At 36.7% G+C, this 18,973-nt stretch overlaps 1 protein-coding gene across 2 annotated transcripts; it reads left to right on the top strand.

Annotated features, from left to right (window-relative positions):
* The first annotated feature begins 6,274 nt into the window (after positions 1 to 6,274).
* OSGEPL1 (O-sialoglycoprotein endopeptidase like 1) lies at positions 6,275 to 17,798 on the top strand. Of its 2 annotated transcripts, none has more exons than XM_057303474.1 (8): positions 6,275 to 6,494; positions 7,747 to 7,984; positions 12,877 to 13,264; positions 14,066 to 14,270; positions 14,347 to 14,495; positions 15,430 to 15,560; positions 15,670 to 15,741; positions 17,173 to 17,798. In XM_057303474.1, the coding sequence occupies exons 2-8, from the start codon at positions 7,764 to 7,766 to the stop codon at positions 17,249 to 17,251; spliced, it is 1,245 nt and encodes a 414-aa protein (XP_057159457.1). In that variant the 5' UTR covers positions 6,275 to 6,494; positions 7,747 to 7,763; the 3' UTR covers positions 17,252 to 17,798. The 2 variants fall into 2 exon arrangements, with proteins under 2 accessions (XP_057159457.1, XP_026348126.1); XM_026492341.4 differs by having other exon boundaries at positions 6,276 to 6,392.
* The last annotated feature ends 1,175 nt before the right edge of the window (positions 17,799 to 18,973 follow it).

The raw sequence follows: 18,973 nt of genomic DNA, 5'->3' as shown, positions 1-18,973 counted from the left end.
TATTTTTTTTAAAGGTTAAATGGCTAATGTTGAGAATAAAGTGTAAAGGAATAGGAAGCAGGAAGCATAGTAGGGAAACTACTATAGGCAAGAGGTAGCTCAGACTAGGAAAATGGCTGATGAAGTGGTGAGAAGTGGTCAAATTTGGGATATGCTTTTTTGGTCTTAACACATGGGTGAATGGTTGTCTTAAATATGGAAATGTCCCAATTTCACAAGTTTGTATCGTTTAATATGAAAAAAAAACCTTTTTTTTAAAACAAAATCCATAATGACTATTATTTGGAACAAAACTAATTGCTGTGCTATAATTGCTCCTAATTTCAAATCAAGAAACAATGGCAGTTTCTAAATAAGCATGAGCTCAGAAGTGCCACTAATTTTGGCATTCATTGGTAAATTTTCCCTGCAACAGTTATTACTGTGGAGTTCCATGGTGGTTTTCTACTTCCCTTTTCCTTCTACATTTATTTATTTTTTTAAATTATGTTCAGTTAGCCACTGTATAGTACGTTGTTAGTTTTCGATGTGGAGTTCAATGATTCATTAGTTATGTGTAACGCCCAGTGCACACATGTGCCCTCCTTAATACACATCACCCCGTTACCCCTTCCTCCCACCCCCTCCTTCTACATTTATTTATTGGAATTCTGTAAGGAAGATTTTTTTCCTTCTCCATTTATTCAATCATTATATTATTTTGGACTTAGAGATATTCTTTGGTTTACAATTCATTATTATCATTACTAATTTGTTGTTCAAATTGTTCTCCAGATTTGGCCATTGGAAGTCAGAATTCCCAGTAATAATTTCCTAGTTGGCTTCTGTGTCTTTTTGACCTGCCTCCCCCTTTTTTTCTTAAGCATAGAACTATATTTTTTAGGTTTATGGCACTATGGTCTACTAAACTATGAAGATCCTAAGGGGCATAACAATATCTCCTTAACTCATATCTGTATGAATTAGCCTTATGGAGTTATATGATGTTAAGAGTTGGAAAAGACCTTAAAGGCTATATAATTTCAACCCCTTGAATTTTCATTAATCATCATGCCTCCATTCAGTTCTGTGTTATTCCTAATAAAGGAGGACTTAAACTTACAAGGCTGCATTTTTGTAATGGAATTCATAACTTACTTTACAGTAAGCTGGAATCTAAACCTTTTTCTACATAACTCTTCAACCGTTTAACTTTTAAACTGTTATCAGTAGCACTGAATAAACATTACCTGGGTTTTCGCCATTTTCCATATGATACAGTTTACATTTCTCCTATCCTGGTAATTCTGCTGAGTCGCAGTTTCTTATTATATAGGATTAGAGCTAACTACAGGAGGTGCTAAGATGTGATGGCACTGCAACGGTACCGCTTCCCTTGTTCTGGATCCTTTTGTTTTTCTTAATATAGTCTCATTTTAGCTATTTTGACAGCCACATATCACTGATTGTTCACCTTGCAGTCACTAAAACCTCAACTCTTCAATATGTAGTGCCTTTAAATGATGGCTTTCCCTTCATATACTAAATGGACTTATTCAGCCAAGTCTATGATTTCTTTTTCCTGTGGAACCCCATCTTGTCAGATATTAGCCTATTGATTCATCTTCTCTAACTCAAGTTGAAACTTAATTGTCATGCAGTATATTTCTCCTATATTATATCTCCTGTATTAATGTGTCACCAGGAAATATGACCCCAGAATGCTCTCATGCTAATCCGGAAGAAGACAAATGCAGCAGCCCAGCGTAAGCCAGTGCAGTTTTGGAATGCTTCTAACAAGATGATAGAAAGAGTAGTTTTCAGAACAACTGCATGCATATTACATGTGGATGTAGGAAATGTAAACAGGTTCAGTACTGGGAAGACAGGTGTAAGTAAAATAATCTAAAAGGAAGTTTGGAGCAGCACTGGGCAGGGAAGGAAGGTAGGTAAGAGAATAGCAAAGATAAGCTCTCCTTAATTTTGCCTAATGTCAAAAAGAAGAGTTATGAAGTATTTCAGGTTTTCATTTAACTCCCTAATTTCAGTTCCAGTTAAAAATGATTCAGTAGGTAGTTTGTTACATACGGTTTAAAATTTTTCATTTCACTTCATATGAACACATGAGAATTATAAATTCAAATTTAGAATACTGTCTTAGGTATACAGTACACAGAAGGCTTCAACCACATCGGGTAATATTTCTCTTAAATGAGTGTTGGGCTAACAGAAGTTGATAATAGTATTCTTGACACTTTCATAATCAAAATATTTCATAATTAAAACATAGTTTAATAGAAATACATTTGGATTCTATGTTCAGCATTGTAATTTATTCCATTTCTTGACTCATTCAAGCCTTTGATAATCAACTAATGATTATGGAAGGGACTCAACCTGTAGCACTAAAGTTCTATGTAATTCTAAGTTTGGCAGATAGGCCAAGTTTATCACTATGACTATTCACTCTAACTATAATTATATTAATAAAAATAAATTCTCAATTATGAGAACTATAGTAAACTACATCATTAACAGTGTATAATGAACTCTTTAAAATATAAAATATGTATAAAATTTCTGACTTTCCAATAATGTAGTTATACATTTCTATTGACATTTTTTTAAATGTCCATATTTTGCAAAAAACTGTATGTTGAGTGTATTATCAAGAAGATAAGCATACATCATGTTATAATTTTTTAAATAGGAACAGAGAAGCCAGATGACATAAGTGGCATTGTTGAGAATTTTCCCAGTATACCACCTACTACAGAAAACCTGATACAGTGATTCTGCTTTGAGAAATTTATCCCTCCTATGAATTAACAAGTCATATGTTTCTATTATGGTACCAAACAGTCATAGGGATTATATGGGAGCAACAAAAAGATTCACCCTCTCCCCCCCCCCCCGCCAAAAGTACTCATAGACCCCACATACTTGAAAAATAAGATCATCTGGAATAGTAATTCCTCAAAAAATTAAACAATTACTATATGATCTAGCAATTCCCATTCTGGGTATATACCCAAAAGAAGTGAAAGCAGGGATTTGGAAAGGTATTTGTGCAACACATGTTTATAGAAGCATTATTCACAATAATTAGAAGGTGGAAACAACCCAAGTGTCCATTGACAGATGAATGGATAAACAAAATGTGGTATATGCAAACAACAGAATATTCCACTTTGAAAAAAAATTTTTGACACATGCTACCACATTGGATGAACCTTGACATTAATGCTATGTGAAATAAGCCAGTCATAAAAGGACAAATACTGTATGATCCCGCTTATAAGAGGTACCTAGAGTAGTCAGAGACATAATGGCCATTTCCAGAGGCTGGCAGGAAGGGGAAATGAAGAATTAGTGTTTAATGGGTACAGTTTCAATTGGGGAAAATGAAAAGTTTGTAGATGGATGGTAAAGATGTTTGCACAACATTGTGAATATAATTAATGCCATTGTACTGTACACCTTAAAAATGGTTAAAATGATAAATTGTGTTACATATATTTTACCACAATAAAATAAATCATCTGAGTAAATTTGTAAAATAATCGTAATGGCTCAACAATGAAAAAAAAAAGCAAAATATCTTCTAAGGATGAGACCCGATTGACAGTATTACCATTAATGGAACTTCTACATCAAAGAGATATTTGTAAGCAAAAAACAAAAAACAACTCTTTAAAAAGGAGAAAGGCAAATGACTGTATTCTTAGCACAATCCAACCCATGAAAAATATAAGACAGGTGACTCAAGTGAAAAGAGATGCATCAGACCTGAAACACTAGCCATTAAAAGCACCAAACTCATTTCTATTGCTTCCATTTCATATTTATCAAACAATCTGATTCGGATCTGGCTTTCACTGTAATTTGCTCAATACAGAGAAAGTGAGGATCAGCAAGCTTAAGTATCCTACCTCCATCATTACATTTTTCATAAATTAACACATTAGTATATTGTTTTTACAAAGCAATTCCTTAGCAGATTGAGTGCATGACTCAGCACCCCAGAGTCCAGTCACTTCCAGATCTGATATACCAATTTCAAGCCTAGAAAATCAGATGTTGAAACCCAGTAATCACACCAAGGTCCTGCTAAGCCATGAATACCTCTGTGGAAAGCTATACCACCTTCCCCAAGCAACTTCCCATCTCAATGTACACTTTCCATAATGATGTAATTACCTATTATTAGACTCCATTCCTTGAAGATAGGGAGTGGATCCCATCTTTTATCCGTAACAACTGACGATAGCCCAAAGTAAAGAACCCAATAAATATGTAATAAATGAAAATAAAATCCAATTTAGTAAGATGTTAATTAGGAAATGAGTATTGTAAAGATTCTTCTATATATTACTTTCCTCTAAACTTACAAATGGACAGTTAGGCAGGCAATAGCACAGACAAAATGAGCAAATTTTGATCCTAAATTCAAGTGGAAGTTACAGTAGTTAAGCCATATTTCTTTGAGAATGTCCACCAGTGGCTTCAAATCATATAATGTGATCTGTGTGAAAGCCCAGGCAGGCCTCAGAGAGCATAGCCGCCTTTCCACCAATGATTTCTCCTCTAGTACAAAAAACAACATGGAAAATGTATACCTTCATTTGCCAAATATGTGGTACTGGTATAAGTGCCTTTTCTGTTGCTACTCACATGCCATCAGTCTCAGGAAGAATAAAATTCCTTCCGAATGTGTTACTAGAGTTTTGCTGTTTCACATATGCAGCAATAAGACTCAACACCAGCCAAAAGTGCCTGGATGAAGAATCTATCGAGGATACCAGCACATACAAAAGGGATACTCCTCTTGACATATTCTTGCACAGGAGGGCATTGAGACACACCTGCTGAACATAATTCAAATTGCAAGAAAATGCCAGATGTGAAAGGTTTTGTGGTCAGACTAGATTTCAGCATATAATAGAAAATAACCTCTAACCAATCATACGCAGTCAGACAGGAAGACTAATTCTTCTTAACCTTTTGGTCTTAATTTTTCTTTTTTTCCTTTTTTTGGGGTCAGCCATACATCCTAGCGAAAATATGAGTTATTTTATCTTCTAGAAGGTAAGGAAACAGATTCTAGAACCAGATGGCCTAACTTCTAATCCTAGCTTTGCATTTAACTAGCCATGTGGCCTGCAAATCATCAAACTCTGGTCCATTTGCCTCATCTGTAAAATGAGGACAGTAACTACCTCACAGGATTATTGTAATGATTAAATAAATTAATCTGCAACACTGCCTGGCACAACATAAGTTAATTGTTAATTATGGTTATTATTGTCACACAAATAAAATTTTTGAAAGCGTTAAGTTTCACCTAAAAAATTCTCAGCATTTTGGTAATTATGAACATATATATTTGTATCTACCACTAGACTATAACTGTGAATTCCCGACCATGAGTTACTTATCTTTTATACCAAGAACGTCATGCTGTTCAAGACACAGATATATGTGACAGCCTTATCCAAACTTGTATATATGAAGTCCTTGCTTAGTAAGCTTAGTAAAACCTTAAAGTCTAGCAGGAAGAAAAAAGCCTCTTGGGATAAATCTATTCATACAAATGACAAGTTCACACACGAATAAAAGAAAAGAAAAAAAGACTGAAGGAGGTCCAAGAATGAGTACATATTTTCCTGAAGGTTGTGTACATAGTAAGCAAAAACCATAAAATGCATTGCGAAAATAAGATACTTCCATTTTTTCATGGTAAATTAATATACCGCAGCACCCTCCCCTTTTTAACCACAAAAAAGAGCAAGCCCCACACCTTTACCCTCAAAAGTGGGAGTGACGGTTTAGACCGTCCGATCGGAAGCGCTTCCGTTCCCTCAGAACCCCGTACAAGTGGGTCCCTGGCGTCGTCCCTATTTGCCACTCTTTGTTTCTGAAATTATTAGCTATTTCAGGCCACAACCTTTAGATCTAATGATAGTTCCTCTAAAATGGAATGACGAATAATCTACACCATGCTTTTCTCACAGTGGCGTCCAAATTCCAGCCAAAGGCAAACAATTTTCTTTTCACGTAGCGAAGTGCTTAGAACTTAATGCTGTATAGTCAGACGAATCTACTTCGGCCTCCGCTAGATCAGTCACTAGCCGTGTGACCTTGCACAAGTCTTGTCACCTACAAACCTAAGGGAAACACATTAGCGCACGCAATGCATCTTGGACCAAAACAGTATATAAGCTTTTTTGTACTGAGTTAAAAGTGACGCCCTCCAAGGCTATAGCAGCAGGCGCGGCGACGAGACGCTGGCACCGTGTTGATGACATCACTTCCGGGGCGACAGGTTCGGCCTCTTGCTTTTGCAAAAACGCTGTCGACTGTCTTTGCTAGGGAAAGGATACCAGTACTAGCTACAGTCGTTGAGGAGGAAGGTGGGTAAAATTGCTCACCCCCTCTCTCAGTGGTTCTTTCGCCTGCATGGAAGGGCGATTCCAGTACAAGCCTTTCGCTTCCTAGAACAGAGACTAGCGCTGGCAAGTACTCTGGGTTCATTTAGGAGCCTTCGTGACCCTAAAGACAAGTGCTTCGCACAAGCTGTCCTGCCTGGGTTTAATGACTGCAAATCTAATATCTCCGGGTGTGTGTGTCTGGGCTGCACTCCCGCAGCTGTCCTCTGCGCGAGAGGGTCGCTCATCCCTAATCCTCGGATGCCCTCTGCCACAGGGGAACAGTAGAAATTCCAATTTTTATTCTCTCATTTTTTTCCATTTTGTCCGTTAGTGTGTAGGGAAAGGGCCTACGTAAGCATCCAGAAAGTTCTTGAAGAGGCGATTTGGGGGCATGAAATTAGATACTTGGAAGTGTGAGGCTACCAGGGCGCTTTATTAATGGACTGCTATTATTTTGAGGAGAAAAAAATGGATTTGGGGAGATCCTTATTAAGATAAACTTGTGGTAAAATGGAGATTGAATTAGAAAAATGGTAATTAATGGATAAAATGGGTATTCGGTTGCAGTCGTTTTAGTACTGATGTGGTTCTTTTAAGATGAGCTTTATAAGAACACTTGTTTCCAAAGTAGATGACTAAATTGTGTATGTCTTCTATGTGAATTGTTTTCAAACCAAATTATTAAATTTTATTTTGAAAGATATTTCCAGGAAATGAAATGCATTTTTTTCTGTTCTGTTTTGCCTTTATCATTTAATTTTTCTAAACCAATTTTGTCTTAATTTTAGCTATCAAAAATAAATAGCACTTTCCAGAAGACTATCCATGCGACTATTAGCTATTTCATAAATAATGAATAGTTTGCTAAGAACGGCATAATACTAAAAAATGTCATATCTGACTTCCTTGTTTTCCCCCTTCAAGAACATTATATTCATTCATAGTGTTATTTATGTTCACAGGTTGCTATAGCCTTTAAAAAATTTCGCTTTTGGGGCGCCTGGGTGGCACAGCGGTTAAGCGCCTGCCTTCGGCTCAGGGCGTGATCCCGGCGTTCTGGGATCGAGCCCCACATCAGGCTCCTCCGTTATGAGCCTGCTTCTTCCTCTCCCACTCCCCCTGCTTGTGTTCCCTCTCTCGCTGGCTGTCTCTATCTCTGTCAAATAAATAAATAAAATCTTTAAAAAAAAAAATTTCGCTTTTATAAAAGTTTCCTATAATTTTACAAAACTATTATACTGAAAAAAATAAAGTTTTCGGAATTTTGCTTAACTGAATGGGTTAGTGGTTAATGTCAGTTCCAAATAATTAGTTTGTTTCTTCATTTCTTTTCCAGTTATCTATTGAGTAAGTATGTTAATACTGAATAAGACAGCAGGAGTTTTTTCTAAACCATCAAGAAGGAGAACTTATGAATTTTTAAGAAGTTTTAATTTTCATCCTGGAAAACTGTTTCTTCATAAACTAGTATTGGGAATTGAAACCAGTTGTGATGATACAGCAGCTGCTGTGGTGGATGAAACTGGAAATGTGTTGGGAGAAGCAATACATTCCCAAACTGAAGTTCATTTAAAGTAAGTAGACATTATCTTGGCAGTTCCCACTTTTGGGAAAAGTAAAATGAAATAATTCTTTTCTATTTATCATATATAAAAGTTCAGTTTTAAGAGTTAAGTTCTTCTTTTGTGCAAAAGCTTCTAATAACTGCTATGGAAAACCTTAAATCCTACACCCTGGCTTTTAAGGCTTTCCACAATCCCAACTGTAACTGTGCCTCTTGCCAAAAAGAACTAAGCTCATTCCCAGCTCTAAGATTTATTCATGATTTCCCCTTAGTAATGCCTTTTCCTCTTTTGTGCACCTGTATGTTTCGTGGTCTTGACTGAAGCCCTAGGAGAGCATGACCCTATCTATAGCCTGTGTGAAACACTGGAAAGGGCGCCTGGGTGGCTCAGTTGGTTAAGCATCTGCCTTCGGCTCAGGTCATGATTTTGGGGTCCTGGGATCGAGTCCTACATTGGGCTCCCTGCTCCGCGGAGAGTCTGCTTCTCCCTCTGCCTTTTACACTTGCTTGTGCATGCACTCTCTCTCAAAAAAATAAATAAAATCTTTGGGGTGCCTGGGTGGCTTAGCCGTTAAGCGTCTGCCTTCAGCTCAGGTCATGATCCCAGGGTCCTGGAATCGAGCCCCGCATCGGGCTCCCTGCTTGGCGGGAAACCTGCTTCTCCCTCTCATACTCCCCTTGCTTGTGTTCCCTCTCGCTGTCTCTCTGTCAAATAAAATCTTAAAAAGGAAGGAAGGAAGAAAGGAAGGAAGGAAGGAAGGAAGGAAGGAAGGAAGGAAGGAAGGAAGGAAAAGAAGGAAGGAAGGAAGGAAGGAAGGAAGGAAGGAAGGAAAACACTGGAAAAAAAAATCTCACATTTATACATATAACTCATGTTGGTACTTAAATAAATAATAATACACTGTTGCATTAAAGCATAGAATGGTGCAAGGTTTATAAACTCATCTCTTTGCAGAGGACCACTAGTCAGGCTACATAGATAAGTGGGCTGGATATAAAGTGGAAGATATCTGGAGGAGGTCACTGCTCAGCTCCCGCCAGTTGTTGCCATGCAGAAATGTAGGCCCTGTGTTTTTTGATCATCAGAATTTTCAAGAGAAAATGGAAATCCAGAATGTAACATCTCCAGATTTTAAGATTAGTTGGTAACTCAAAATATATTAAAATGCTGTACAGATCAAATATGCCATCAAGCCATCAATTTATAACATCTGAATAGTGAAAAAGGTTGGTATTTTGAGATCACAGACCTGTATTTGAAGTATCAATTAGGCAATTGGTGTTGGCTCTGATTTTAGGCAAGTTCCTTATCCTCTCTAAGTGTGTTCTCACATCTGTAAAATGGGAAAGATAATTCCTGCCATATAGGATTGTGGGGAGTATAATAGAAATAATATAGGGTATTATAATTAGAAATAATATATGTGAAGAGAAGAATAGACCTCTAACAGTTACATACTATGGGAATGGGACTGTGGTAAGTGTTAAAATGGCATAGTGAAGTACCAGAAAGTCCTTGCCTTCAAGGAGCTTACCCTAATCTCTGAGGCATGATATACAGACCTACAAGGAAACATACAGCGTACAGTACAAGGCAGCATCAAGTAAGTATCAAACAAGTGGTGCAAACAATAACTATTACTCCCATGCCTCAGTTCCGCAGTTCTTTCAGTATTTTCGAGTGTCCTGGACGTTTGAACGTGTAAATGTTGACTGTGTAGAAAGGCCTTCCCTGACCACTTTATCTAAATCTGGTATCCCCACTGTGTTTATTCTGTATCACCACACACTGCTTCTTTTCTTCATCTTCCTTTTGAGAATTTTTACATTTGCTTATGTATAGTCTTTCCCCCAATAGACTAAACTCCATGGTGACGGGCTGTGTCTGTATTAATCACTACACCGTGCCTGATAGCCAGCATGGCATCTGATACACTGCGGGTGTCAGGGGCCTTGAAGATAGGTAGGCCTTCAGTGAATGGAGACGAAAAAAATATTGTAGCGTGAGTAAACATTATAGCAAAGGCAAAGAGGTGAGAAAATACAGGACAAACGTCCAGTTCAGTGCATAGGTCGCTTGAGAGGAATACACAGGAAGTAAACTGTGTGGTACCATCTACACAGCTCATCTCAGCATTTATTGAATTCCTACAACTGCCAGGCAACATCTGAAACACCGTGGTACAAATACAACTAAGATACACGATCCTTGCCTCTGAGCAGCTTACTATATAAAGCGGTTTAGAGTGTAGGTTTACATTCTGGTTCATCTATGGGACATTGCACGATTTTCTGTGCCTCGGTTTCCTTATGTGTGAACTAGGGATAGTAATGGCAACTAGTTCCTAATACTGTTGTGAGGATTAAATGTGAATTCTTCCAAGGTGGGTAGTGCAGTTCTTGACAAATAGCAAGAGCTCAGTAAAAGCTACCTATTATTAGTAACAGTCGTACTTCTAGTACTGTTATAAATGAGTGAAGAAGACAGGTAAACAAGTCATTGTAAAACAGCATGGAAAATGCATTTATGGAGGACTGCTCGGCAGGGGGGTCCTTTCTTCCAAGCCAGGAACCTGAAGGACAATCTTGACTTCTTTCTCACCACTCTGTGTCAAATCAGTCATCCAGTCATAGTAAATCTACCTCCCAAATACTTCTTCAAACATTTCTCTCCCTTTTACTTAGTTCAAGCCCTTAATTGTCTTATCTGAATTCTTGGCTCCTACCGTGAGGCCAGATGGTTTCCCATTTTTATTAGCTGTGGTTCCTCAATCACCTACTCTCCATACTGTGTACAAATTAATTCTTCTGACAATAAAGCCATGGTCTTACTCATCTCTTTTGTCTCGAGTGCTTAGTTAGCATAATCCTTTGAAGATAAAATACATTAAAGAAGTACAAAAAGGAAGGGAGCTAGGCAAGTGGGAGAAGGAGGAAATAAGTGAGAGGGAGAGGATTTGGACTGAAAGTTACCCAAATTTCAAGAAAGTAAATGTTTTTGAGTAGGAGAGTTATGGGGTCAGTATTTCGCTTTACTTTCTGGCAACACAAGGTAAAATGGACTCCAAGGATCAGAAAATCTATCTAGGGAATTGCAGTTAGAAGGCTTTGAATAGACTGAGATAATGAGAGCTCTTCGAACTTGATGGTGGCAGTGGGAATGGTGATACACTTAATTGTGGAAAGTGAGATAAAGAAAGCAGATAAAGATGAAGCTGGAAACCCAAGACATCAGAAGATTTAGGGGCGCCTGGGTGGCTCGGTCATCTGCCTCTGGCTCAAGGCGTGATCCCAGAGTCCTGGGATCGAGCCCCACATCAGGCTCCTCTGCTGGGAGCTTGCTTCTTCCTCTCCCACTCCCCCTGCCTGTGTTCCCTCTCTCACTGGCTGTCTCTCTCTCTGTCAAATAAATAAAATCTTTAAAAAAAAGAAAAAAGATTTAATGCCATTAACAGAGTTGAAGAATATGAGAGAAAAAGTGGCTTTGAAGAATTAAGGTAAATAGAATTACTATATGAATGTGTTGAAATAAGATTGTTTCTTCTGTTTCCCTCATTGCCTGATACAATACATATTATAACTATTTTTTAAAAGATTTTATTTATTTATTTGAGAGAGAGAAAGAGCAGAGCGAGAGAGAGGACACGAGCAGGGGGAGGGGCAAGGGGAGAGGGAGAAGCAGGCAGCCTGTGGGACTCGATCCCAGCCTGGGATCAGGGCCTGAGCCGAAGGCAGACACTTAACTGACTGAACCACCCAGGTGCCCCTGTATAACTATTAAGTAAATATTAATTGAATGCTTCTATTGAGGGTTTTCATTTCTATATATAGAACTTGCAGCATCAAATATTTGAAGATTTCTTTGAGATTAGAAGTACATCTTGCAGACCCTATATTTTATTGCTCTGCTTCTCTGATTGGAAGTCAGTCACATGCTGGCAAATTTTTTACGAGCAACTTTGCCTCCTACTTCTTTACTCTTGACATTTGGAGTGGGTCCTACATAGACCCAAAATCAAAATTACCAACTCTAACCACTAGATTTCCAACTGTATTTCAGGATTGCAAGCTGTCTGCTGTCCTGCCATGACCTCAAGTGCAATGTGTTTAAAAATAAACTCATCTTCTTCACAAAACTGTCTTCATGTTTCTGTTAGTATTTTTTTTCTCGCAGTCATTCCAGCTCAATATGTGAATCATCTTGGATGCCTTGGTCCCCCTTCCCCTTATATCCAGTAAGGTGTAACAGTTTTCAAGGCTCTCTGTCCCTTTCTTTCACTTCCCGTGATCATGTAGTTTAAGATGTAAACAAATACTTTTCTGATAACCTCTTTAAAAATTCTCCCTGTCAGGACGCCTGGGTGGCTTAGTTGGTTAAGCATCTGCCTTTGGTTCAAGGCCCTCGGATCAAGTCCCACATCCCAGTCCTTGCTCAGCAGGGAGCCTGTTTCTCCCTCTGCCTGTCAGTCCCCCTGCTTGTGCTCTTTCTGTGTCTGACAAATAAATAAAATCATTAAAAAATTTTTAATATAAATAAAAATTATCCCTGTCTCCAGAGATTAATTTTTTCTAAAATCCAATTTTATCCTGTCCTTTCCTTGTTCAAGACATCTTCCATGGAATGCTTCTTAAGATTATTTTGGTTTTTCCATTCATCGACCAATTCATAGGAATTTGTTGTATACAGTTTTGAAAAGTCAGGCATTACACCCTTCAGCACTGCATCCTGAGTTCTTACAGTGTGCTGCATTATAAGGCACTCATATTTGAATATACTTGACTAACATTTTTAACTATAAAATGATTAATTTGAAAACATGCTTTCAGCCCTAATATAAAACTTCTCTTACTGTATTTTCACAATCTTGAAGTTATAAAAAGCTGTTTTTTTATTTCTTCCAGAACAGGTGGGATTGTTCCGCCAGTAGCTCAGCAACTTCACCGAGAAAATATTCAACGAATAGTGCAAGAGGCTCTCTCTGCCAGTAAAGTCTCTCCAAGTGAACTCTCAGCAATTGCAACTACTGTAAAACCAGGACTTGCTTTAAGCTTGGGAGTAGGCTTATCATTTAGCTTACAGCTAGTAGAACAGTTTAAAAAACCTTTCATTCCCATTCATCATATGGAGGCTCATGCACTTACTATTAGGTTGTTAAATAAAGTAGAATTTCCCTTTTTAGTTCTTTTGATTTCTGGAGGTCATTGTCTATTGGCATTAGTTAGAGGAGTTTCAGATTTTCTGCTTCTGGGAAAGTCTTTGGACATAGCACCAGGTGACATGCTTGACAAGGTAATTATTTAAGAATTAATTTCTCCATTCTTTTCTATTAAGGTGTCTATTTCAATCAAATAATAATAGATACACTACTACCATTTATCTAAATATTTCTGATTAATATATTAGACTGAAAAAATTTTTGTGCAGTAAGAAAAAAAAGAAAAAATGAAAGATTTCTTACCTGTTATGAGTGAAATGGTAAGAGGTTTAGGTCAGTACATAAAGGCTCAAATAGTTTGCAGGTGCAGTTATGTTTTTAATCAAAAATATATCTGAAAGAAATTGCCATGTAAAGTACTATAAAAATGTGAAATAGGGTATATAAAGATAATATAAAGACATTAAAGATGTACAAAGTCTTGTGATTAAACTTTACAATTGCTGACACCACCAACAAGCAGGTTTCTTTTTCCTTTGTTCATGAATCCTAGAGCCTACTGCTCTCTGCAGAAATCCTATTGCCAACAGCTGCAATGATTAGAAGAAATGGACAGGTTCTAATTTTTGAAGCATTAAGCAGTCATTGTGAACTTCAAACTTATTTTTCATCTCCAACAGAAGAGCAGAAGTAGATAGGGAAGCAGCGATTGACCACTATTGATCAGGCTGTCAGAAGGAGCAAGAGAATGTCCTGAGTGACTACTAGCTATAGTCCATATATGTAAAAGCATAGCGTGTCTTATTCATCCAGGTTTGTTGTTGTGTTTTGGTTTTTGGTTGTTTTGTTTTGTTTAGTAAATTTCATTTCCTTTGCACCTAGGTTTCAAAACGTGCAATTTTATGACTCATTACAAAAATTTTTGTTTTTGATAGGTAGCAAGAAGACTGTCTTTGATAAAACATCCAGAGTGCTCCACCATGAGTGGTGGGAAGGCTATAGAACATTTGGCCAAACAAGGAAATAAACTGCATTTTGATATCAAACCTCCCATGCAACATGCTAAAAATTGTGATTTTTCTTTTTCTGGACTTCAGCATCTTGCTGATAGGCTAATAACGCAAAAGGAAAAAGAGGAAGGTATATTTCGAATTGGGCAAGTTGGAAAAATAAGTAATCCTGGATTGTGCCTAAAACTAGCTGCTTATTTCTGCAGGGATCCCCAAGGGGCAAATCCTGTCTTCAGCTGCACACATTGCCGCTGCAGTGCAGCACACAGCAGCGTGCCACATTGCAAAAAGAACTCACCGCGCCATTCTGTTTTGCAAGCAGAGACAGTTGTTATCTCAAAGTAACGCAGTACTGGTAGGTTCTGTCATCTCCTCTAGCATACTCTGCAGTATGTTACTTTTCTTCTAGGAGCTTAATTGATCCTGTGCATAGGATGAAGATGTCTTTATGTCCTAATGCTAGCCCGGAAGTATGAAATTTTGCATTATAAAGACTATTTCTTATACAGGCATGGCAGATTTATGGGACACCTGCACAGCCTGTATGGCAAAAAAATCCAAGAGTGCATCTTCTCATTGAATTTGAAAGTGGGTTTACAATAAGAAATGAGATGCAGTAACTCCTATCATTATTAGAAAAATAAGCTAGTTTCCTTCAAATTTATGTTCCTTTTGGTGAAATTTAAATCTGCATAAAAACCTTGATAAACTTCCTGTTAAACTTCATCCTTTTGAAAATTATAAAATGAGAAAATATTTAAATGATGATAGATTCACAGAATAGAATATTATGTGAACATCAAAGGTAATAGCTTTTTCAGAATAATTTAAAATGAGAAAAATGCTTATAAGTAAAAATGGAAGGGTCTAAAATATTGTTGTACTTTGATTATAGTTAGAAAAAAGAAGAAAAGGTACAAAAATGATAGTGGTCCAGGGCTCCTGGGTGGTGCAGTGGGTTAAGTGTCTGACTCTTGGTTTCAGCTCAGGTCATGCTTGATCTCAGGATCCTGAGATCCAGCCCTGGGTCAGGCTCTGTGCTCAGTGCAGCGTCCACTTAAATAAATAAATCTTAAAAAAACATTATAGTGGGCATTGTACGCTGATATTGAAATTGTTTTCTTTTCCTCCAAACTTTTATTATACAGATTGATCACTTGCCCATTCCACACCTATCAAAATGTGATATTTTCTTATTGTATAATGCTGGTGTTTTCCACAGGTTTAGCTAACAGTTTGGCTATTACAATATGTAATATTTGTTAATTTTGTCTTTTCAATTCCTTCAGGTTGTATCTGGAGGCGTTGCAAGTAACTTACACATCCGAAAAGCTCTGGAAATTGTAACAAACGCAACACAGTGCACTTTGTTGTGTCCTCCTCCCAGATTGTGCACTGACAATGGCATTATGATTGCATGGTAAGCCACGGGATGTATGTGCTTCACTCATAATTTGCCATTTCATCACGCTACATCTTCTTCCTTTAAATCTTGGTCTCTTTATTTTATTTAAATGATTATTATTTAGGAATGGTATTGAAAGATTGCGTGCTGGCGTGGGCGTTTTACACAACACAGAAGGCATCCGCTATGAACCCAAGTACGTGGTACCTTTTATAATCTCTATGCAAGTTGCAGTATAAAATTCAAAGCCTAAATTTTGCTTTTATATATGAGGTTTTCATGACATTCTGGTGGGACCTGAAGAAAGATTACGTTAATTTCTTTCATGAAATTTCATTTTAGAAGAAATATTTTTGGTGCAGTATCAAATCATAAACATTTTGACAAATCAGGTTAGAAACAGGCTGTGGGTAGGGCTGGTGAATTCCCTCATTTAGTAGCAGAATAGAAACCATGTCCATGGCCTGGAGTTTTGCAACGTCAAGGCAATCTCGGGACTAGCTGGTATGCTGGGAAACTTCAGGAAGATGTATAAAGAGCAGTTAGGTGTGAGACTGGGTTGTGAGTATGCTCCACAGGCAGCTGAAAAATGGCCAAAAGATACCTGTTTTCCGAAAGCCTTATTCGCTCTCCCAAATCAGAGTTCCAAAGAATAGCATGGTGTTTCAATTTGTTACCAAGTTCTGGTCTAAGTTAACTGGAATAGTAAACATAGTAAAGGATGATTATGTTTCATAATCTGCCATAATCCTGTTTTCAACATGATTTCATTTAATGTTTTAAAACTTTTCAGCATTTTAATCCATAACTATATCTACATAAACCGCAGACTATTAAGACTGATCATAAACAAACAGAGTTTAGTTAGTAGTGGCAGAAGGAATCTCCTATATTGATGGCCTCGCCTCAGGTCGAGTATATTGTCTGACCCGGTGTTGCCTTCTTGTAACAGTGTTCAGCTGAAGATGATGGCTTTTTCCAGATAACAGTCTAGTTGAAGCCTTATATTGGGCAATGTTGTAAAAAAAAAGCAGAAATCTGAGGCCAAAATTATTTACTGAGGAAGAACAGAGAAAGACAGTAGGGTCTCAGACCTCTCCTGCCAGTAACAGAGGAAGGTAGAAAAGGAACAAGGCAGCTTTTGAAACGTCAGAGAAGAATCAATAAAAACCTGGGGAATTTCTAAAGTAGAAATGGATGCAGATTTGACTTTAGCTGTATGGTAAACTGTTTTCACCCTTTCAGCTTCATAGAGAATTGTGAGGCATTTTTGTCATTTTTCTATTTCATGTCAAGTTTTTATTTATAGTGTGAGAGCAGAACTATGGCTTTCAAAAACTTCTCAATCCTCACTGAGTTGTATACATTAAAGATGTATAGCTTTTTACCTGTCAATTATACCTCAAAGTAGTTTTAAAAAATCCCGAAATGTAGATTTATTAACAGAACTAGCCTTCTCTTCACCCCTTATTCCTGCTGTTTTTGTATTCAAGAACCATCATCACATATGATTATACATGAGATATGTATACTGTTTGTCAGAATTCTAAGCAAATAGTTTGCAGAACTAGCAACAGATCAGGAAGCAAGTATTTGAAATAATGTGATTTATCTGATTGTGTTGCAGATGTCCTCTTGGAGTAGATATAACAGAAGAAGTTGGAGAAGCTGCCATAAAAGTACCATGGTTAAAAATGGAGATTTGATTTTTGCTTTTCAAAAAATCCCTAAAGGTTATATTTCAACTTCAAGTTGTGATTTTTTTTTGCATTTCAAATTGTGTAAGATACATAATATTAATTGTTCATCAAGACTTTCTTTTGTTTTTATGTTTGATGTTTAACCTGCTCTTCTGAGAGACTATAATGTTATAGTCTTATAAGGGAGTGTAGATTTTTTTTATTATCAAAATTAAAACATCTTGTGGGGAAAAGAATGTACTGTTATTGGCAGGTAGAAAGAAAACCTTGGAAGATAGACAGTGATTCTGCTAAATCCTAGTCCCATATTAAACAGGCCTAGGCCTTTTTCTCTTTTCTCATATCACGATTGTAAAAGCTATTTTTTTACATTATATTCTATTTATTTTATTTTATTAAATTTATTTTTATTTGAAGTATAGTTGACATACAATATTATATTATTTTGAGGTATACAACATAATGATCCACCATTTATATGTATTATGACACCATAATAAGTATAGTTTTACTATCTGTACCACGCAAAGTTATTAAAATGTTACTGACTATATTCCCTGTGCTGTACTTTTCATCCCCTGACTTACTTTATAACTGGAAGTTTGTACTTCTTAATCCCTTTCACTTATTTCATCTACTCTCCCCATAACCTTCCCCCTGGGAAACTGGCGGTTATCAGTAGAAGCTATTTTTTTTAGCTCCTTTTGAAACATTAGCCTAACTTTTCTAATGAGAGAGCAATTTTAGAAAGATAGCCAGGTCACAGTCATTTCAAATCAGAGAATTCTAAATGAAGACAAAAGGTGACTCTAACAGAATGCATGTTATTAATTATAAAAATCTATATTATTAGGTATCTTCCCCTGGAGCAATTGGGATGTCTCTAGATTTCTTAAAATCCATCTGAGATTCTAAGAAATATGACAGGCAAGTAATCCTTCAAGTGTGTATTGTACTTTTTAGGTGACCATGTATATTTACATCCATTATTTTAGGAATTGTATTTAATCAATGAAGATATATGAGATGTAAAGGGTTCTGGTCTTGTTTTTGAATAATTTCCTTTGAGTTTGAACCTTTATACCAGTTTATCGCTTTTTTTCCATCTGAGGTTACTGAATGTACTGTCCTTTGAATATAAAGACGATGCTACTGACTTCAATGTCCTTTGAGAGATTTTACCAGTAAAGAGTTATATTACATCATCCATATTGGACCAAGTTAATTTTCTAGTCAGTGACTTGCTTTATTGAAAAAATAGGGGGTAAGGATAAAAATCTAGACTGAAAAGATTTCTTATTTTAACCCAGCCTTAAGGTCACCTCCTTTTTGGGAAATTCCATAAGTGATTTTTTTTTTTTCTGTTAAGAATTGTGATCAGAGAGTATTGCTTTATGATTATCCATTTGGAAATAGAAAATATAATTTATATGAGGGAACATATAGAAACAGCCAATATTTACTTTTAAAAAATTTGTATTCTTTGCTGTTGAGGTATAGCTATGATAGAATTGGTTTGCAAATATTATTTAGAAGAACCTATTAGTTTGTGAATTCACACTTTTCATTTAAATTTGTATTCTGTATCATATGAACCTGAATTCACAGAGAAGTAATATAAGTATTTCCTGTGCCTCTCACAATCAGAGTACATATAAACTATGGAAGGAAATTGACCAAAATTTCTTCCCCCATCACAAATATTATAAAATGGGGATATCTATAATC

Source organism: Ursus arctos, unplaced genomic scaffold (genome assembly GCF_023065955.2).
Source record: "Ursus arctos isolate Adak ecotype North America unplaced genomic scaffold, UrsArc2.0 scaffold_1, whole genome shotgun sequence".
In the NCBI taxonomy this organism is placed as follows: Eukaryota; Metazoa; Chordata; class Mammalia; order Carnivora; family Ursidae; genus Ursus; species Ursus arctos.
The sequence above is the reverse complement of the archived record's forward strand: the minus strand, read 5'-3'. Positions and strand labels throughout refer to the sequence as shown.